Below are 21,994 nucleotides of genomic sequence, written 5' to 3'. Positions count from 1 at the left end.
AGGATATGAGTGATTGACCAATCACATTGTATGTTTGCTTTGAAGAATTACAAAAAAGGCCTTTATTAGTAAATGTGGGATGAAATAAACCCTTTGGAGTTTTTGTATCACATGGAAACTCACAGCTGCACTGACCGTCAAGCCACCACTGGATCGGAGGACACCTGATTACCGGTTACAACATCTCTTGGATTCAGTGTAAAGTGTTACATTTGATCAATTGGAAGCTTATTTTGTTCTGTAGAGCAAGTGACTGTCCTTTAATGCATTGGTTGTGATTATCTTCAGACAACAGTGCACATCTGCAAGATAAAATTAAACATAAAAAGGAAGGGCAGTGAATCAGAATGTGAAGTAAGGTGAGCAGCAGACTGACAAATGATAAATGAACAATGGCAGAAAGTTTGGATGAAAAATGGCTATTTCTCTGAGATGCTCTCAAAGGGTTACTGAGGTATTTTTCAAGCTGGGCCCTGTTTTACCTTGTTCTGTGTCAAAGTGACTAATGGGGACACCACTCTTTAAAACAATTGGTCCAGTGTTTAGGGAAAGCGCTGCAGACGGCATCTGCTAAACAGGCTGCATTGTAATTGCTTTGGGCCATTGCGCACCGTCAATGTATATCCAGTGGAAGTGCTTGTTTTTGCCACGGACAGTCTTAGATTGTTATTAAAGGTGTCTGAAGACATCGAAAGCAGCCTACTGAGAAATACAAAATGTTTCTTTACATTTATTTTGATCCTGTCTGTTTGTTATTATATCTAACCAAATCTCATGTGCTTCCACTTTGTCTGAACAAGCTATGTTCAACCCTAACATTGAAACTCTATTAGAGAAGAAGTATAATCTTCCTTTACGCCAATGCAACAAACTCTGACAAAAGTCATTCACTTTCCGACCTTTACCTACGCCCACAAGTCACATGAACGGAATAAGCCTAAGGTAGAGTAAAACGTGTATTTTATCCTAAGGTTCCTTTCCATAATGTGTTCAGACATGAATGTAAGGGTTCATTTGCAACAAGCTGCTCATAGAGTCTTAGGGGCCCTTTACACTTGTATCTGCATAGTTTCTCTTACGTATAGCCCTATTATTTACACGAGGCCGTAACAAACGGACCCCACAAACGATAACGGGTCCCAAGGTGGATAGATTTGCAAACGAAACGCTCTGGGGGGTCAAACGAGTCCGTGTAATCGCCTCTATACGAATATTTCCTGAAAAAATAACGATAGCCCCACCTCTCCCCGCCTCTGCTGCTCACTGCTGTAGCATGGCCAGTAGCTACTGTCAGTAGCTACTGCTAGTGCTACTGCTACTGACCATGCTACAGATGTTAGTACAACATCTACAGCTCGACCATGCTACATGTGTTAGTGCAAAATCTACAGCTCCTCTACCACAACCATCAGCAACAAGTGGACATGGAGAATTACATGAACTACTACATGTTGCTAAATCCACCACGGGGCATAAACAGAAGGGTAGCCATGGCAACATTGCTGCGGGGCTGCTCCGGGGTCTTCTTCGCTGCTTTTGGTGTATTTTGTGGCGTAAGTTACAGCGCCACTTACAGTCCCGGCATATGTACTACAGCGTGTCCAGCGCTTTCGAGCGGTCTCGTGTGGAAGTACAGCGCCACTTACAGTCCCGGCATATGTACTACAGCGTTTCCAGCGGTCTCGTTTGAACAAACACGTTAAATGAAACGAATGCATGTGAACGGAAGACTTTTTTGAAAGCGCATACTGTGCATAAACGCAAACGTTCCCGTGTACATATGGCCTTAGAGACTAAGCATTTTACCATTTAGTCTAGAATTCAATGGTTTTAAAGGTGTTTCTGGTTTGAAGCCTGATATAAGGTCCCTAACAAGCCTACGAGACTTTCCCATTTAGTTATACAACATAAAAAACATAGGTAAATGTAACAGTTGGGATTTTAGCCTTTGCCGACCATTTGCATGCACAAAAACCTATAGAAAACACTACGGGAACGAGAAAACCCTAAAAAACACAATAGGGCCTTTAAGAATGACTCAATAATACAGGGGCAGGTATGTAGTACATTTCATGAGCTTTAGGAATTCAGCACAGGAACAAAGATTCTCCCCAGCAGCTCCCTCTCTGTCCTTGTCGTTTTCTTTCCTATACAACATGCTATTTCCTCTTCCATCCAGTTCAATCTCAACCCCTGTCACTGCTCCAACCTTTCCATCACTCCATCTTCCTCCTCAGTTTCCCTTCTCTCTCCGTCTCTCTCTCCCAATCCGTCCTCGTCACACAGCACCCGTCCCAAAAATTCAATTACAATCAAGATGTTTGTCTGGGCTGGTTTGGCGAGGGGTGTTTGGGTGGATGGAGGTGTGGAGGGGGGGGGTTTGGCGAGGCGGCATTACCGGCCTGTCACTGTCTCTGAGTGGAACGGTTCCCCCAGGGGACTCTCCTTCAACAGAAAGCCATTTACACAGCCGTCAGCCAGATAAGCATAAATGAGAAGAACTAGTGGATTTTAAAGCACCCTGCGCTTTATAAGCTTCGCTCTCCTTTATCCCCTCTAGGAAAGCCTGCTTGTCTCTCCTGCAGGCCTATGTCCAATAAACCACACACACATATAAAAAGAAAAGAGCATCTGTGATCAAATTACCATCTACATGCTGCTCTGCCTTTATGCAACAAACTATTCACATTAAAATGATTGCACTCACTATGTGGGAAAACAACGTTGAACACAGTTTGTCATTTTTGTTGGACATTCTATTAGAAAAAGGCCTTCAAACTAAATGTCTGTGTATGCAGAGTTTGAGTGAGTTTAGGAACAGCAATCATCTGATATAAATAGACCCTGAAGTGCCTTTTAGCCAGCAGCTACACAGCGACTCCCCCCCCCCCATCCCTGTTCCTCTGCACTGTCCTTTTCTCTTTCTCCTGCTCCAGGATATATATAGCCCAGATGGGGACAACAGATGGTCGTATAGCTCCAGCACAGAGCAGAGGTGTATGGTTAAAGCTGGACTATATACTAACAGAAAGTCTATAGTGAGTTTGTATCCAAGCAATGGCGAGACAACTCCATGCATGAAATTAAAACCATATTTGTAGGGCCTTTAACATGCATTATTTATAATGACCAGCAGGGGGCAACTAAACTCGATGCCAAAGCTCTGATTGTATTGAAGTCAATGAGAATATTATCCCACTTATTCATTCATTACCTAAGCTGCTTTTTGGGGTTTTCCCTTACCCTTTAGTGTGTTATACACTGTACAAACTGTTGCTTTGGTAAAAAAAATATATATAATGTGTCAACAGTTTCCCAGCAATTTTAAGAGTTTAGTCAACTTTTGCATTTTTTGAGTTGGTGAAACGTACTTTTTTAGTTTTCCTCTACTCAAGAATGTGTTACTTTGCTAAAACTTAAAAACAATGTGTCAACAGTTTCCAAGCAATTATAGGAGTTGGGTAAACACACTAATGTGATTTTTTCTGCATGTGAAAAGATGAGTTGAGCCTACAATTAAAAGCCAAGATATTAAGTGTAACCAATGCAAATAACAATCTGCTAAGAACCACATAAGACAAGAATAAATAAAGTAAATGATAAAACACAATTGAGTTGCCGGAACCTATATACGACAAACTCTTCCTGATTCCAATCCAACCCTTTAACCTGTTAAGCCCTGAGCCTGTTTTTCAGGTCTCAGGCTCGAAAATGACATTCCCAGAGCAAATGACCATGTCTTCCCTTCTAAAAGGGTTAAATTAATAATCTTTGTTCTCAAAGTAATGATAAACCTGTGAGTTGGATGTAGAAAAGTCAGAATCAATATAGATGTTTTTTATTTTAAAGAAAATTCAGATTTTACATAGTAAAAAACTGTAAATGATAGTGTCCGTCCAACAATTTTTTTTTACTTATAGTGAAAACCACCCTTGGATGATGGTAAGGTAGACTAAAAGCTTTAGGAATCCAAAGTACAACATATAATAAGTACCCTGTATCAAGATTGATGCAAAACAAGTGACATTTGACCTTTAGAGAGATTTAGCAAAAAGAAACCACTTCTGGGGTCATTTGGGTGGATTTTCCATATCTCTGGCCCCCCTTGCTCGATTTTGATGGTTGACACCTCTTTCTGACCGTTAGAGCCAATAGAATCGAAGGGGGAGTCCCCCACACACACACGTTGTGAAGAGAAAAGGTGGGGGCTTTGCGCATGTAATTTTGCATCAGAGTGAACCTATCTCTAGCTTTGACATCTGGAAACGGAAAAGCAGTTTTAATGCTTATGGATTATCAGAAATCATTTCAAAGGGACACAGACACATTGGATTAACCTATGGATTAACTTCAGCAGTATCTTTATCGTTGTAATGCCATTGAAGACCACTTTGGAGAGACTACAGAGCCAAGGTAAAAATGTTAGCATTTTTAGCTACCTAGCGTCACCTGTTTTGATGTCTGTTTTTGCTTATAACGTCGCAAATTCGTATAATTCAGTGATAATGTGGGTGTCCATCGATTCTGTGTCACCTCACGATGTGAAACGATGTCATGGATGTAGAGAAGAGATAAATAATAAGGTTTTTTGAGTGATTTTCGGTGCAGTAAGGTGTTAGCATTTTTCGCTCGTTGCTAATTCAGAGGCTCAGTGTTAGCATAGTGGGTTTTCTTTTACAAAAAAAAAAAAAATGATCAGTTAGATGAGTTTCTTCCCATTACATGGATATAAAACATTCATAGTTTATTAAATGAACATGCCCTCAGACACTGTTTCCTGCAAGATGTTGCGGCAGTGCCCCGGTACCGGGGTCTCTCGGGCTTAACAGGTTAAATATTTGATAGCATTGAAACATTGCAGATTAAACAAATAGATTTAAAAAAGGGAACGTTATGGACATGTTAATACATTTTATTAAAATTGGATTATTTCAAAACAGTTTTCATAAAACAGTAACAAGTTTGTTTAAAAGCACAACACATTAACATACATGGAGACACATGGTTATTACTTGATGGTTATTCCAACTGCATCTGGCTCGTGGGCAATGTATAACTTCATGCTGTGCATCACGAGCCTGTTGCACTTCGACCTCTGCTGTTCCCTGTATACAAACGAAACACTAAATTGAGTACAAATCAGGACACACCATGTGTTTTCCTCAACAAGAAAAATCAAATCTGTCTTGAAAACATAACGATCCAGTTTACATTAGCTGTTAACAGACGGTAACAGAGGTGCTATTCACATGCATTACAAGGGGTTCAAGCTATCAAAAAAAAGGCTGGTTTGCAAGAAAATGAACCACATAGTCATGATATTGATATAGTTCATAAAATGTCCAACTACTTCTTTTTAACCCCACCTCATGCTCAGAGATGTATATAAAGTGGCACATGGGTCCTAGAATAAATAAGAACAGATGATTATTTCAACTTTTATCTTGATAAGTGAGAGCGCAGGCCAGTCTACATGAATGCAGGGCAAGTCACGTTTCTGTCCAAAGGTTCCATGATGGAGTCGATAATGTTTTAAAATATCACTTTTAGTGGTGACACTAGTGCTGCATAGTTTACATCTCCATCCCATCTGTGATTCAAAAAATAGAAATGGGTACGTTTACCTGATGCTCATTATATTAGAATGTAAACATAACACGTCTTGAATTAACCTCTGAAACAACAACTTTAGTCTGACACACTCAAGGGCTTACCTAATGTGAACCTGAAGTCGATAGCAGGAGGCAAAATGTCTTCAAGAGGAGGTGTGACTGTTTTCTGGGGAGGCAAATAAAAGAACAAAATAGTTACATGATGACAATGTAACAATCATTTCAGTAGAATTCATTAAAACATCTTTAATTCAATTAATGGAATCAAACATTAAAACACAAGTATAATTTAAAACGGTATTGTATTTATATACATTTATAAGGATGGCATTTATTAAGGATGGTATTGGTAGATACCAGTAAAATTCCATGATTCTCTACACAGCAGATCCTAATTACTTCAATATACACTCCTTTATCTCGTTTGCATACTGTCTAATATCTACTTTATGTTGTAGTAAAACATCTCCTTAATACAACTGTATTTATTGATATTTCTCGCTAAAGACTGCATTTTACTGTACTACATTGAACACATCTTGCTGACGTTAAACATGCCTCCTCGCCCAATACACACTTTTACTGAATTGTGTCTGAATGCACCTTAACTGAAGTCATATGGCACTTCCGTCACTGGCTACTGAGAGCTAACGTAAACTCTCCTGCAGATTCAAACATGGATTTGACTCTATATGCATAAGCATGAAAAATATAGTTTGCACTTCATTTTGTATAATAACAACTCGATGCTGTCACTGCAGACAATGAGTTTAAATTGGGTACACATCTAGATTGTAGAAATATAATAAATAGCTCACAGTAAAACAAACGGTGAAATACATACAGAGGAATTCATATCAAAAAGGCGCATTATTAGCTTACTCTTACATAACCGCTGGGTTATAAAGTAGTTGGGAATAGTTTTAGCGGAGGTATTTTACCGCACAACATGATCAAGCAGAGCCTCTGAGCCCCGCGGCCGCATGACGGAGCCCGGCCTACGCTTAGAGCGGCATAGGGGAACAGTTTGCAGAGTTGATTCTTAATACGTACTCTTAACTTAACCACTTTTAACAGAATTGTGTAGGTAAGCACTTGATGCAAACATTTTGCCCAACACCATTTGCGCGAAAAAATAGACTACATGAGCATGACAGGGCTGAGTCTAACTTTAACAGCAGTAATGGCGCTGGCATGCATTAAAATGTTCGAAACAGTGAATACAAGAAAAGTAAATAACACTTGCTAGTTAAAAAGCAGTAATTAATAACTCAGGTGGTGCTTACTTGTTTTACGATGATTTGAAGTAGTTCAGATGCAAACACATGTACAGCTGCCGAAGAATCGCTGTAAAGAGGAACAGGAAGTCTCACACCGCGGTATTCTCGTTTGAGGGCGTGGCATGACCGTGGCGTTGACAAAAGCATTTCCAAAACGTATTTATAAGAAAGTTCAGAAAATGTGACTATTAATTTATAAATTAATGAGTTCTTAAAACATGTACATCAATTTAGGGCAAGTAAATTACATTAGAAAATAGAGTTTTATTGACTTCACCATCGGAACCGTTTTTACAGTGTATAGGTTCCTATGCAAGTTAAGGTCTGCAAAGACTAAAAGTGTTCCCTCCAGAGGGAGTTTCTCTCCTACACCCACTGCTTCTATCGGCTAGCGATCCAACACATTGTACGTGATATATATATATGTCTTTAGGCAGTTGACCAATCACATAAGAGCCGGCCAGCTAACCAATCAGAGCAGACTGGGCTCTGGTTTCAGACAGAGGGTGAAAAGAGGTGCGGCAGCACAGGCAGTTTGAGAAAAATAAACACCCTTTTAAAGCATGGAGACATGTCACAGTAAACCTGAAAATGATCATAATATGTCCTCTTAAACATTTTCCAGTTACGTTTATGGTGTCAATCAGTTATTTCTAGACTTCTTCAATACAGCATGATGTTCACTTTCCTAATTATAGTCGTAGTTAGACTAAAATCAATGACAAAGCCGGGTCTTACTCAGATCATAATACTACTTTGGGATTGACAGGTGGTAAACAGTGTTGTCCAGTTTGTGTGTTTGTCCGCATTTTTTTAATACAATTTTAACCCTTTCATTGTGTTTGTTTGGTTATTTAAAGTCAATTGTAAAAGTTTGGTCGCCTAAACATGTCTCAAAGCTCCACCCTTTTGTGTTATTTCTGGCCAAAATTCCAAACTCATGGCTTCAAAGCTGTAGTCCAAAAATCAACGATTGACATCCCACTGCCTATTGATAATGACTCTTTTACAAAAAACACTAATTTGCTTCCTTGCGGAGAGTTCATTGTGAAGATCGAAACCATTGCAGATAGATATGATAAAAGCATTAGCAGCTGGCTAACTTATTTTGGCATACAAAAATAAGAAAAACTGTTAGCCTGGCTCCGTCATAAGGTAACAGCACTTTACAAATGCACTAATAACACATTATATTGAATTGAATCAATCAAAAACAGGTTAAGATTTTATGGGGAGTTATGCAGCTCACCATTTTTTGGTCTGGCAAATATTGTTTCCCTGACTGAGCAAAGCTAGCTGTTTCCCCTATTTCCAGCTAAGCTAACTGGCTGCTAGCTGTAGCCTTTTATCAGACGGACACATATTAGAGTGCCGTCAGTCTTCCAATTTGATTATTCTCCGAAAAGGTTGAGCTACAACATTTCCCTTCAACTGCAAATGTAAGTGTCTATTGGGCTACATTCATTTCAGGTTCTTCTTTCCTTTGGGTCATTTTCTAATTTCAGAGAGATATTCTACTTCACTAGACCCTTTCATTTTTTAATACACATATCTCATAGTTCATGCATCAGCAGTCATTGATACTAGCCAATTCCCTTTTATATATCTAAGAATAGCTTTTCCATAGCTTTCCCAGCCAGAGGAAAGCTGATGAAATATTATTTTATTCTGTCTCTCAGACTGTGCCTTCTTGGCAGTCAATTTGCCTGTTTGGAATTCTTAAAAAGGCCCTATTATGCTTTGTGGGGTTTTCCCTTTCCTGTAGTGTGTTATACAGGTGTGTGTGCATGTAAATGGTCTGCAAAGGCTTAAATCCCTGTGTTCCCTCCAGAGGGAGTTCAGGCTTCAGTTGGCTAGTGCTTCATCACATTGTACGTGATAGTCTAAGGCCCCGTCCACACGGAGACGAAACCGATTTCGAACCAAAGTCGATTTCAAAAAAGTCTTCCGTCCACACGGATTCGGCTCAAGAAATGTGTCCGTCCAAACGAAACCACTCGAAACCGCTGGAGACGCATATGCCGGGCCTGTAAGTGGCGCTGTACTTCCGCCACAAAATACACCAAAAGCAGCGAATAAGACCCCCCGAGCATGGGCAGAGGTGGTGAGAGGCGGGGCTATGGTGTCGTCGATTCAGGAAAAGATCGTATAGGGCGTACACACGGAGCCGCAAGCGTGTCGTCTCCAGACTTACCCACTTTGGGTTTATCGGTTTCAGGCTCCGAAACCGCGGCTCCGTTTCGGCTTCGTGTGGACGAACTGTCTATACAATAAAGAACTTTAGCGGATACAACTGAAATCGTCTAAGCGGTTAACCAATTACAACAGAGCAGACTGGGCTCTGGTTTCAGACAGAGGGTGAAAAGAGGTGCTGCAGCACAGGCAGTATGAGAAAAATAAAGTGTTTTGAACATTAAAGAATGTAGAAAGGACTGTATGTCCTCTTCAATATTGAAAGCTGGCAGGAACTGCTGGCATTCAACAGATGTTGGATATTTTATACAAGGAAAGTGTTACTTTAGAAGAATGATCCACAGCAATCTCACCAGATGACTGTCAGTTAATAGCATTAAGAGGTGTTAAAGGTGTTTGGCCCAACACAGTGGAGCAGACTTTCTGACAGAGGTCAGTGTGATGGTCTGCTGGATACGACACTGGTTGCTGTCAGGAGAGGAGGGACAGGCAGAGCGGTGGATGAGGAGGAAGAGGTTGGTTAGTGGGGGGGGGGGGGGAAATTGATTTGTCTCCAGCTGTTAAGTCTCATTGCATGAGCCTGTCTGACAGGGAGCATTACAGTCAATCACTCTGGATCAACTCGCCTGCCGCGCCACACAGGCTCCCCCCCCCTGCCCGCACCCAGACAAATTATCTCATTCACAAGCGGTGCATGATGGGAGAGCCTCGAAAATGTTCCATATTTAAAACCCCAATCACCAAGGTGTCTGAGGATTTGCTTTGCGATGAGAGTGCTGCTTATACAGTTGAGAGATCCTTATCCTCTCCGACTTTCACTGATTCTTTAAGAGCTATTGAGCAGTTTGCAGTTTTAATAATGACAGACATATGCTACTTAGATATTAGTCCTGCATTCTAAATTTGACTGAAAAAAAGTAAAAAAGTATTAGCATCAAAACATACCGGAGTACCAAAGCTAAAAGTACTTGTTTTGCAGAATAGTGATATATAAAAAAAGAATATATATATATCATTTTTTGAGCAATTGCAGCTCATCGCCAGTAAGGCAAAGAGTACAACATTTTTCATAGAAGCAGTAGAGCCAGGCATATGTGTGACATACTATTTATTTTTCACCATATTTTGATGACCACGTTCGCTAACATTGACTATTTTACACAGCTGCATAACAGTTTTTCTGTTGATTTTTACACTGGTAATCAGGTGCAATCAACACATTACATGCTTTACAAATTGTTATGAAAAATAAGATAATTGTGAAAAGAAATTCAATAAAAAATGCCAATAGTCACAGTGGCTACACTAACATCATCGGTGGCTATGCTAACATAATCGGTGGCTATGCTAACATCCTAATACAAGATCAACTTTATTAACGGCGCTATGTCCAGACCCCGGCTCTTGTGATCATAAGTCACCCGCTTAGAGATGTCCCGGCACTTAGCCTATCACGTGCAATGTAGTTGGAGCGCTAGCCAATAGAAGTGCGAGTGTTACATAGTGATGTCACTATGTTATACTGTAGAGCTAAACAAAGGAGTCCAATGGAGGTGTTTCAGGCAATGAATAAATAAGTAGGATCATTTTCTCATAAAAATATTAACTTAAAGGGAAATATGTGTGTGACAGTCAGACAGTGGCGACGGTACTGAACGCCGGTGGATTGGCAAATTGGTTCGGAAGTTGGACCAACTGTGTACCAAACTAGCACCAGCACGGAACCTCATTACATTACCTTACACCTTACTTTCATTCAAAGCGATTTACATACTGTGCGCAATCCCCGTGCGAGCAATTTGGGGTGAAGTGTCTTGCCCAGGGACACAACGACATGCTGACTGCAGTGGGACTCAAACTTGCTCTCCCCTGATCCAAAGATCAGTGCACTACCCCACTGAGCAACAGTCTCCCTAGAACTAGAACCTAACTATGGGGGTTATTCCCTATCTTTATTCAAGAGCGTGGTCTTTACATTTGAGAGCATAATTTATTGATTTCACGTTCAGATTATGTATTGCTTTCCCTCAAACCCTCTCCTCGCACTCAAATAGTGCCTGCTTGGACTTAGATTTGCTCTGCTTCTGCTCAAACTGTACGCAACGAAAACGGCCACGACACACATTGAGCCCAGAAAACGAATGTTATTAAGGGACGTGCACAGACATTTGGAGGGGCTATTGCTCTAAACTGGAAAAAGGCACCCCCCCCCCCTTTCATCTCTACTCCTGAAGGCCTTGTCTTGCAAGATATGTGATCTCTATTAACCGGAAGATGATCTCTCTGTTTTTTTGCCTCTCTCTTTCTTTTGCTGCTTGCATCTGCAAATCTGCTACTGCAAAAGCCATGTTCAATGGATTTATCTTATATTTATTCCACTTGGTCATGCCAATCATGTGCGATTCACTGCAGCAGTGCTCCTTCATTCTTACTTTTGCCTGCCTCCACCTGTTTACACCTCCAGACTTCCTTGTAGACCTACTCTTGTACTTATCGTCATTCATAAAAATGCGACAGCTGAAGCAGTACATAGCATCATTCTGTGGAGAATACTCCAACCAGGTGTTTTCATCATACCAGTGGCCCTGAAAAGACCGCCCATCTTGATGTTTTGGGAACTGGACCAGAGGACGACAGGGTCCAATTGAGTTTGAACATTTGACGAAGGCCTCATTGTACTTGATATTGTTCTTCTGAACATGGGCTGGATGGGGTTTGGTAGCTGTGGCAAAAAACAAATTCTGAAGGTGCTTTCACTCTTGTGGACTCTGATGTTACTGCCTCATTCTCCATCTCTTCCCTCTCAATCTTCATATCCTCCCCTTCCATCTCTTTGTCCTCAGTTCCTGTCTCTTCATTCTCAATTCCTGTCTCTTCATCCCTATCTCTTTGTCCTCACTTCCTATCTCTTCATTCTCAATTCCTGTCTCTTTCTCCTCATTTTCAGATTCTGTCTCTATCCTTTCTTCTATCTCTGAGTCTGAACTGTTCTGGGCATCATTGTGTTTTGTTTCAGGCTCACCATCTATCAAATACAATTAAGAGAATGTTTTAGAGCTCTTTATAAGGCATTGTTGCTAAGTGTTCAAATAATGAAAGCATTATTACTGTTGTGATCTCCTTTTCACACTATAAAGGAGTTCAAAGATGGAGCTGTCTCCAAAATAAACATTTTACATATATTCGTATTCTTAAACAGAATTATTAGAATCAGAATTAAGTAACATATACACTTCATTCTTTAGTGCTATAAAAACATACAAATCCAACTGAACACTAGTGCAGTCAGTTACATTTTAGATTGGAGAAGGTTATATCTAGTCATTCATGTGAAAATAAATGTGTTGCCTACTTGTATAGAATATTTACAACCTGTTGTAAAGCCGCTAGAAATCTAATCAAAAAGCATTTTAATTAACTATCCTACATTTTAGGATTCTCCAGAGAGGGTTATTTGTGAATATACGACCCTCCGTAGCGTTTGCATTCAACGGGAGCCATGGGCGGCGCCAGAGATTTTCTGTTGGGGGTGCTGTGGGGTAGCTTGCCGCTTCATAGAGGGTGCTCAAACATGTAGGGTTTCCCATTAAGGTAGCTATATGGGCTACAGTGAAATGTTCTATGCAACACTCCCCACACGCACATACAGTAGGCTACACCCGCGGCTGTTACAATGAAGGCTCGATAATCAGCTCACGGCATATAGGAAGGGTAAAGTGCTATTTTTTATAAGTGGGGGGCGGACCAGCCTCCTAGGGCTGAAGTTAAAGTTAAATTATTGAAGTTAAAAGCATCAATCTGGTGCACTTTGAGAGCAAAATTAAGAGATCTATGGATACATCTCTCAACACCCATATGAAACAGAACTGTAAGCAGATTTCTTTATGGATATTTTACAAATCACTCTCCTTTTAAACTGTATTCTTATTTTACTGTCATATAGTATTTCATACCGGTTTTTCATTTATGCTCTTATTGTTTTATAGCCTAACTATAATGATCATATGAAGGTGTGCCTCGGAAATACTTGTTTACATAAATGGTGATCAAACTGTTTTGAGACCCACTGAGATAACTTAGACTAAAGTTAACTATCTAAACACTGAGAGAGTCCTTACCTCACTGAGCTGAGGTTATCTGACAGGAGAGGACTTTCCTTTCACTTAGTTGTAGAAACAGCTTCTAATATCCGTTAGCGCAGCAACAACAATCTTGCTCTCTCTCTCTCTCGCTCGCTCACTCGTGCGCTCTTGCCACACACACGGAGCCGAGCTTGAATGAAACACCCAGAAGTAGGCTACTTGTACTGTACTGTAGCATATCATTTTCGAATCAATCATTTTTCAAATGATGAATTTCACATATATAAAAAAAAAACATACATTTCTTGGGGTTGCTTAGCAGTTGCTAGGCCAATTGTTGGTGTTGCTGTAGCAACTGCAAGCTACCGCCTGGCGCTGCCCCTGACGGGAGCACTAGAGGTCGAAAACTTTAAAACGTGATTATAGGTCGTAATAAGTGCTTGAACAATCAACCTATTTGGTCGTATGAGTTGGAGGACTTGCTGCTCCTGTGCGCTCCACTTCCTCCTTGGCGCAACGGTAACTTTCTCAAAAAAAAAAAAAGTCGGGATAACGGGTTAGTATCTCGTGCGCACGAGAAAGTTTCTTTCTCTCTCTTTTTTTTTTTTCTTTTTTCCATGTCCCGTAGGTACTAGTTTGACTGCTACCAGAAATAAAATGAAGTACTTTTACTGTGTACTTTGTGAGTAATCCTCTGTCAAAGTCCCCCCATAGTAGCCTACATAATGCATGTTTTTCTGATTTGAAAAGAAAAAACTAGAGAGACGGCTGAGTTGACCGCAGTGCAGAATCAATGTTGTCCATTTTAGACATAGGCTTATTTTAGACGGATTGTGCTTAGTTTATATATTAACTGTGCTTTTTTACCCCAAAAGTTGTAAATGAATCAAGTGAAGTACATGTAATAAAGCCGTGGAGGGCGGGAGTTTATAAACCAAAGAGTAACCGCCCTTACGGGACGCTCTAATAAGTAAAGCGAACGCACCCGCAAGGACACCTGGCCTCCTATTGGTTGAGAGATTTTGACAGGGTAGTTGCACAAAAAATCCAAGTGCGCAGAGCAGAAATCTGAGAGCAGACATTTGACCAGCGCACAGAAACAGCCTGAGTGCGAGGAGAAGGTTTTAAGCTGGAACACGGGAAATCTGTGCAAGCAGCAATTTATCTGAGTGTAAGCGTACAGTTTGAGCAGAAGCAGAGCAAATCTAAGTCCAAGCAGGCACTATTTGAGTGCGAGGACAGGGTTTGAGGGAAAGCAATACATAATCTGACTGTGAAATCAATAAACTATGCTCTCAAATGTAAAGACCACGCTCTTGAATACAGATAGGGAATAACCCCCATACCTAACTGATATTCAATGGAATAAGCGTAAAAGGAAGCAAACCGTAAAGCAATTATTCCATATGGGGTTCATATGCAGTGTAACTCCACATGTTTAAATCGTTTTCTTATGTTGGTTCATTCGCTGAATCAGCTTCAAAATATTTCGTAATATTCAAGAAAAAAGAATCAAGCAACCTAACGGGCACAGGGAACTTCCAATAGCTTTGAGGAAATTACATTTCAAAACAAATATAAGGTTTAAAATGACAAACTGACATTCGCCACACCACGCCCTCAGTTTGGCTCTCGAACGGTCCCTTAAAAGGATTTGTGCTCGGAGCTTCTGGAGTTCAGCTCTGCAGCAGCCGCAGTGAGAAGAGCTCACACAGCACCTTTCACCGCAGAGGAAGAGCACCGTGTGGTTCCAACAGCTGATCCTCTTAAACATGCCAAAGGTCGTGACGGTGCAGAAAAGGAATAGGGTGGAGAATGAGTTGGAAATTACAAAAAGCTCAAATTCAATCTGATGTGTGTCTGAGCGAATAGGAAATAAAACGGGTCAAATGGCAAACTGCATTTAGATTTGTGATTGCCCCTGGCTCTGCAGCCTCCTGGGTGATTGGGGTAATTAGTTATAGCATGGGGGTGACGCCATGGTAACAGGTTGTTTAAAGTCAGTCACCTCTTCGTCCTTCTTCCTCCTCCACCTCATCCTGACATTCATCTGCCCTTCACTCTCTTTGCTGTAACTGTTTTTTGTTTGTATTCACTTGTCCTTTATTGTGAGCCTCTATAATGCACGTTTCTAAATTATTTTATGACATTTTTATTTGTAGAATTTTAAAATGTGTTTTTGAGTGACTTTGCAACATCTGTCCAGCGACTACAGATAGAAAAAGCTCTGGCAGCAATGTTAACTAATGTGCACTGTCCCTGTTACATTTTTAAAATAAATAAATGAGTGAATTAATTAATAAAACAATAAAAAAATGTGTGTAAAAATGTGTATCATTACTAATGGGAATGGTTTAAATATGTTTTAAAACTAAAAAAATAATATAATTGTCATCCATAAAATCTTCCTTTTATTACACTGTACAGTATTTCATTTTATATTTTTGGCTTATCTTATTTTATTTTCCATCTACATAGTTGACTTGTTACTTCCTTCTTTTCACTTATATATTTGCACTGTTTTGTACTTATTTATTTTATATGTTAACTATCTTGTGTGTTGCTCTGTTAGAGGAGCCTGACAACTACCTTGTAGCTATTACGCTGGCACTCAAGCCTTCATTTGCATCTTTGCCAAAAAGGAACAGCAAAAACATGTGAAAATGTAAAATAAAAACAAATAAATTAAATGAAAAACGGTATAACAACCACATCATCCAACATGCACTTAAAATGATCGGACACATATCTGTCTATTTTTTATTACCATCTGTAATTATTTCAATGTTTTCCCCCAAAAGGGTATCTATCAATCCTGTACAGCGCACCCAGTTTAATCCTCAGCTTCTTTGTGAACAGCAGTGATCTAAACCAAAGCTTTTTAACTAGACAAATGCCCAGGTTTTTCTTATCTGTAAACTATACAAGTAGAAACACAAAGAGTAAGCAAGGTTTGTGTTACATGGGACAACATTCCTGTTTTTCTTTTTATATCATAGCTTGATTGTCATTTTCTTACATACACCTCCAAGTTCAAGCACAGCTGTTTGGGACTGGAAAGGAGCAAAAAAAAGATATTTAAGCTGTCGCTAGTTAGACTTCTAACCTAACTGTGTCAATGTCTTGATTTCCACACTCATTGGACTTAATGAGAACCCTAAAATAGTAGCTGTTTTCAGCCTGAAATTAACCTTCAACAGGTGAGATGGAGCTAGAATGCCACAGATGATGCGTTTAAGCGATTAAAAATAATTCAATTGGCTCCTCTTATCTCTGGCATTTCTCAGACTCATTTTCACATTAAGAGAATCATTACCCTTAACAGCACAGACTTCTTTCCTCACGGCTGACAGTGACTCAGATTAAAGATGTTGTTTCTTAACATGAGCAAATGTGGGGGAAATCCACAAGGAGAGCCAAAGCGGTACAAATAGGAAGACCTGACAGCTTTTTACTGCAAAGTGAACAAAGCCACGGGCTTGAAAGAATGCAAACTAGCTGTGGATGTCCCCCCAGATAAAGCATGCAATAACTCATCTGTGAAAAGCTTTTGTTGTCATCTAAAGAAAACATGAGCAGGCAAACACCAAAGAAAAACACATTAACATAGAGAAAGTAGCATAAATCAACAGGCAAATGCTCAAATACACACACCTGTATTCACACACACACACACACACACGCACACACCGACATGACTGAATACAATACCTTCAATTAACACCACATCCATTTTAAAATGTGTTATTAAAACCGAAACTAATCGGTATGAATATATGAACCGGTAATCTGTAAATGAGTTGCATTGTTATTAAAGATCTTGTCTTGTGACCCCATACAAAAATGGTCCCATACAGTATGATCTATATGAGTTTTTTTATTACCAATTACTCATTATATTTATTTAACGTATGATTGATGAAATAGGTACAAGTTTGTCTGGTTTGGCTGTCAACAGGAACAATTAAAAAACCCAAAATAACAAATAAAATAACTACTGGCCCAAGTTTCATAAAACATGGAAGAAGGGTGTAGCTAATTATTTTTAATTGCATCATTTTTTCTTTTTCTTCCCCCCATTCATTATTTTGTAACCCCCCCAGGGTGAATCATTGGAGAAGGCCCTAACCACTAGGTAGTCAAAACCGTGATCAAAATGCTATTCTTACATTAATGCATCAACAATTCAATAATATAAAATATGCTTAAACATAATTGGTCACAGTGGCCATTTCTTTTCAGAATGTTGTGTGCTTATAGAGTATTTTTTTTAATTTGAATACTTATTTCCTCAATGCTTCGAATCATAAGTACAAGGTGGGACAGGAATGATTGTAGGACGGCTGTGGCTCCGGGGTAGAGTGGTGGTCTACCAACTGAAAGGTCAGTGTATCGATCCCCACATGTCTTTGTGTCCTTAGATACCCCAAATTGCTTCCAATGGCCTAACCCTAACCCTAAATTGCTCTCAGTGGCCCATGATGTGTGAATGTTAGTTTATCTGGCCAGTTGTATGGCAGCCTCTGCTTTAATGTGTGTGAATGGGTGAATGTTGACTTGTAGGTGTCACAAAGACTGCAAAAGCGCTATATATTTATAAATGCAGTCCATATCCCATCATATCTGGCACCTGCATCTCAGAGTATAAGCCAGGTGATGTACTAAAGGAAATAGGGAAGCAAATAATTGCACAGTGAACCAGTCCTTGGCCTCTCAAGACACACGCAACAAGCATCAAGAAATATAAAAAAACACATGCATACAGCAAATGATGTCCGTGTCATGGCAGTGAGGGTTGAGAGGGGTCGTGAAGACATTACCTCAATAGGGGTTGTTTAGGGGGTGGGGGCGGGTCACCATCCTGGCTCTGCGGAGGTTTCTTGGTCACCTGCTTGTAAATGTTCCTGGCCGTCACCCCGAGCCACAGCATGGTCGACAGAGACGAGTAGTGCAGCACGACCCCGACCTGTGACGGGGTGAAACAAGGTACACAGAGTTATTTGTTTGACTTTTCTGAACTTTTGCTTACGGTACAGCGTCTGAAAAAACGAATGAACTCCTGTAAGTCAAAGAAAAAAGATGTTCCGGAAGAGCTGCCTCTCGCAAACTCATCATCAATGTCACCGCAAGGGTGTCTCCAAAGACGTTTCCCTTCAAGACCTGACTGCTTTGTCTCATCCTACACTTAAAGACAATGAATGGAAAGACAGGTTCAAAAAGTGCCATTGAATCATCAATGTTGTTTGGGATAAGAGCATCACGGCGAGGTTATACCGACGGATACTGAGCAGCTCCTTATCAGTTGAGTTAGAGGACACGAGGGGTGCACCAGGAATAACAAATCTGAATATAAATGATAGTCACGTTGACGACTACCGGCGCGTGACTGTGTTCCGAAATACGCTCTATGTATATCTCCGCTCGTCCTCGTTTTAATATTCATGAATAATGTTGGAATGGGGGAACTGATCTAACTTTGTTTAAAGGCTTTGCCAGTTTGTCGAAAGATTGGAGAGATGAGAGTTACAAGCGGGAGAAAAGGAGGGAGGAAAAATGAAATGCACTGAGGCTTCTCTCCACGCAGTCAGTGTGTTCATAAGCTACTGACAATCAAATGCTCCAAGCCCTGGTAGGCCTAGGGAGCCGAGCTAGCGTACCAAAGCCTGGATGCTAATTGGAAGTGTCCTTGAGCTAGTTACAGAGAGCAAAGAGCAGGTGTGAAGTCAATCACTAATGCCGAGTCCACACGCTTCAGAGCTTCATTAGTGCCAAGAACATACAGAAAGAGAATGTGTTTGTAAAATGGAAATAAGGGAAGAGCAAAGGTTCTCAAATTAACGGAGACGGTAAAGGTGGGGGAGGTTTAATCCCATTTTCAGACAGTAGATGCATTTCTGAGGCATAAATAAGTACAATTTCAGGGAAGTGTGACACAGTAGGTTTGATCGGAGTTCTTCAAAGCTATTGCCATCAGTTTAACATTTTTAGTATGGTAAATCCAAAAGCAGATCATCCACCAGGACAACAGATGGGAAATCAACAAAAACAGCAGGTTTCCATCTCTGATGAGTGACATTCAGATACTGAAGTCAAAATGGCTAGTGGTGGAATGTAACCAAGTACTGTAATTCACTCAACTGATGTACTAAAGTACAAATTCAAGGTAGTTGTTCTTGAAGTATTTCCATTTGATGCTACTTCATACTGCGACTGTGCTACATATTAGAGGGAAGTATTTTACTTTTTACTCCACTACATTCATTTGACAGATTTCAGATTATGATTTTGATCTCCTTCCTGTCGAGTAAAAATCATGAATCTAAAGTTGTATCCTAGTTGATTTGTGTTGCCTTAACTCAGACCCGGTACCAAAGCAAATCTGCAAAGAAGATTTTCAGTGGAGGGCCCACAAAACCGTCATGTGCTGCCCGTCATGACATACCATTAAAACAGCTTGTCCATCAGCATGTGCGTAAAGATGCATTCTGCTCGCAAATACTCACAAATACTAACAAATAGAAAGCACAAACATCAGTTATCCATTTTTGTTTAAAACTAACACATTCATAAAATAAGAAGGATCAAATTAAGAAACGGACATGGTTACAGTGTGCATGTTAAGATGAGACATATAAACAAAGTTCCATTTTGGTATTTGACTTTTCAAAGTGTCTGTGTGCTTTCACCTGATGTCCTGTTTTGGGGACATTCCAGCCAGTGATTGGATCAGTGAGCAGCACGACGATCACTCAGTTAACACAGCAGCCACTGGAATACCCCAGAAACCTGATCAATGTGTCGCATTTGAAAAGCCAATGCTTCTGTCACGTCAAAGTCCCTCTTTCATCACTTAGGATAGATGTCAAAGATGCGTGAATTAACCACACTGCACACCCAAAGAAAAGTATCTTTAATTACGCCTGTGAGAGTTTAAAGCCAAACATTATTTTGGGATTTTGCACATTTGATGTCACTAAAGTCAAATGACTTGGAGTATTATTGACAGCGTAAAATCAGCACACATTTATATACACTTATAGCACATACTATATCTATCATATTTATAACATTACAATAATACTAGTATTATTACTAATTCACCACTGAGTATATTTTAATAAACATTTTTTTTTTAAATATTTATTGTTGTTATATATTGTACAGTGTGCACTCTTTTACTTTAACTAGTGTATATAAATAGTATATAATCAATAGTTCTGATTTATTTATCTTTTATTGTATATTTAAAATTCTTGGGTTTTTATAGATATTTGTATGTTATTATTATTATATGTCACAAAAGGCAAAAGTCACAAAACCCAACTTCACCTCAGGACAATATTAAGTATTCAGATTCTTATCCTGATAATAGCTTTGCAGTGTTTAGGTGCACCTTCATGTGTGACGCACTACAAATCAAAGTTGAGCTGGCTTCTACTTTTTTTTCGATTTTACATTTTTGAAACAAGCGATGTCAGCCAACGTTATAAATAATGCAAGTTTATGGAAATCACACAATGGCTTTGACATTTGGACCCAGAGGTCTGTATATCTCTAGAAAACTGTAGATGCTAACAGTCAAACCATTGTTCTTTCTGGCCATAATATGTTGCTATTCAAACAGTAAGTAACTAAGCAGGCAGTGACATCACTATGTAACACATATTGTACTTGATAGGCTAAGGGGCGGGACATCTCTAAGCGGTTAACCAATCACCACTGAGCCGGCCAGCTAACCAATCAGAGCAGACTGGGCTCTGGTTTCAGACAGAGGGTGAAAAGAGGTGCTGCAGCACAGGAGAAAAATAAAGAGCTTTTTGAACATTAAAGCATGGAAATATAGAGGCACAAAAAAAAAAAGTGAAAGCGGCATCAAATATTATAGCTCTGTAAGAAAAAGGTTTCTTCCTGGAATACCCAAAACTCTGTATCCGCCTTTGGGCAAACATTTTCTCACGTTCCATATCTGCATTAATAGTAGCCTGAGCTTGACAGTATTATAATGAATAGACTGTATGTAACCACGTGGGATTAATGATAACGTATCCAGCAGAGGAGATGCTACTCCAATTAGGACAATGCAACCCTTAGTTGACAAATAGGAATAACTTTCGGCAATTGTCATACTCTGCAAAGTCATGAAGTGGGCCGGAGTGGACCTTTTGTCAGGCGGTAAGTAGGAAACCCATGTTTTAGCATTTTTTGTAAGGAAACCACCGTCAGAGAAAGTATTTCGACAATTGAAGCGTATGCTTACAGAGCTAAATTCAAAGGCCGTTCTAAGCTGTCTTCTATTGGCATATTCATTATATCAGCTCCCCACTGTTTTTCATTCATAAGTAATAACCAGTCTACCGGAAGCATTCCAACATGTGGGGAAATGAGCCCAGGAACATTTAAATTGGATTTTTGTATTTTTTTCCTGCCAGCGTTTGCCGTCACAACTAATTTCACACTAATGAGGAAATCCTCTGTAAAGCATCTTTAAGCTGACAGTTGGACGTAACCTCAGATCTAGGTCACATCCTTAGCCAAGTTCTTTGCTCAATTAATAGTTTATTTAACGCCGGTCACACTCGCTGAACAATCAACGGAGACGTCTAATCTAAATGATAATGGTGTAAGGTAAGATGAGGGTAGGCGAGGGAAAACAAGGCCAAACTGTGTGTTGTTGTGCCTTTTAATGCACGCACAAACAGTAGATGCGGTGTGACAGCTGGGGCGTTGCTCAAGTCAATGATAACATGAGCCTTGCTGGAGGAAAAGATAGAAATAGAGATCAGAGATGACTTTGAGGCTGCAAAGACATCGGATGCTGCATAGCGGC

At 39.9% G+C, this 21,994-nt stretch overlaps 1 protein-coding gene across 1 annotated transcript in view; it reads right to left on the bottom strand.

Moving 5' to 3' along the window:
* The window catches only part of LOC117475406 (adhesion G protein-coupled receptor A3), a 306,450-nt gene that overhangs the window by 7,714 nt on the left and 276,742 nt on the right, over positions 1-21,994 (bottom strand). The window contains 1 exon segment of the mRNA XM_034121560.1: positions 17,988-18,133. Coding sequence (XP_033977451.1) covers positions 17,988-18,133 — 146 coding nt within the window.

This window comes from Trematomus bernacchii, unplaced genomic scaffold (assembly GCF_902827165.1).
Source record: "Trematomus bernacchii unplaced genomic scaffold, fTreBer1.1, whole genome shotgun sequence".
In the NCBI taxonomy this organism is placed as follows: Eukaryota; Metazoa; Chordata; class Actinopteri; order Perciformes; family Nototheniidae; genus Trematomus; species Trematomus bernacchii.
The sequence above is the reverse complement of the archived record's forward strand: the minus strand, read 5'-3'. Positions and strand labels throughout refer to the sequence as shown.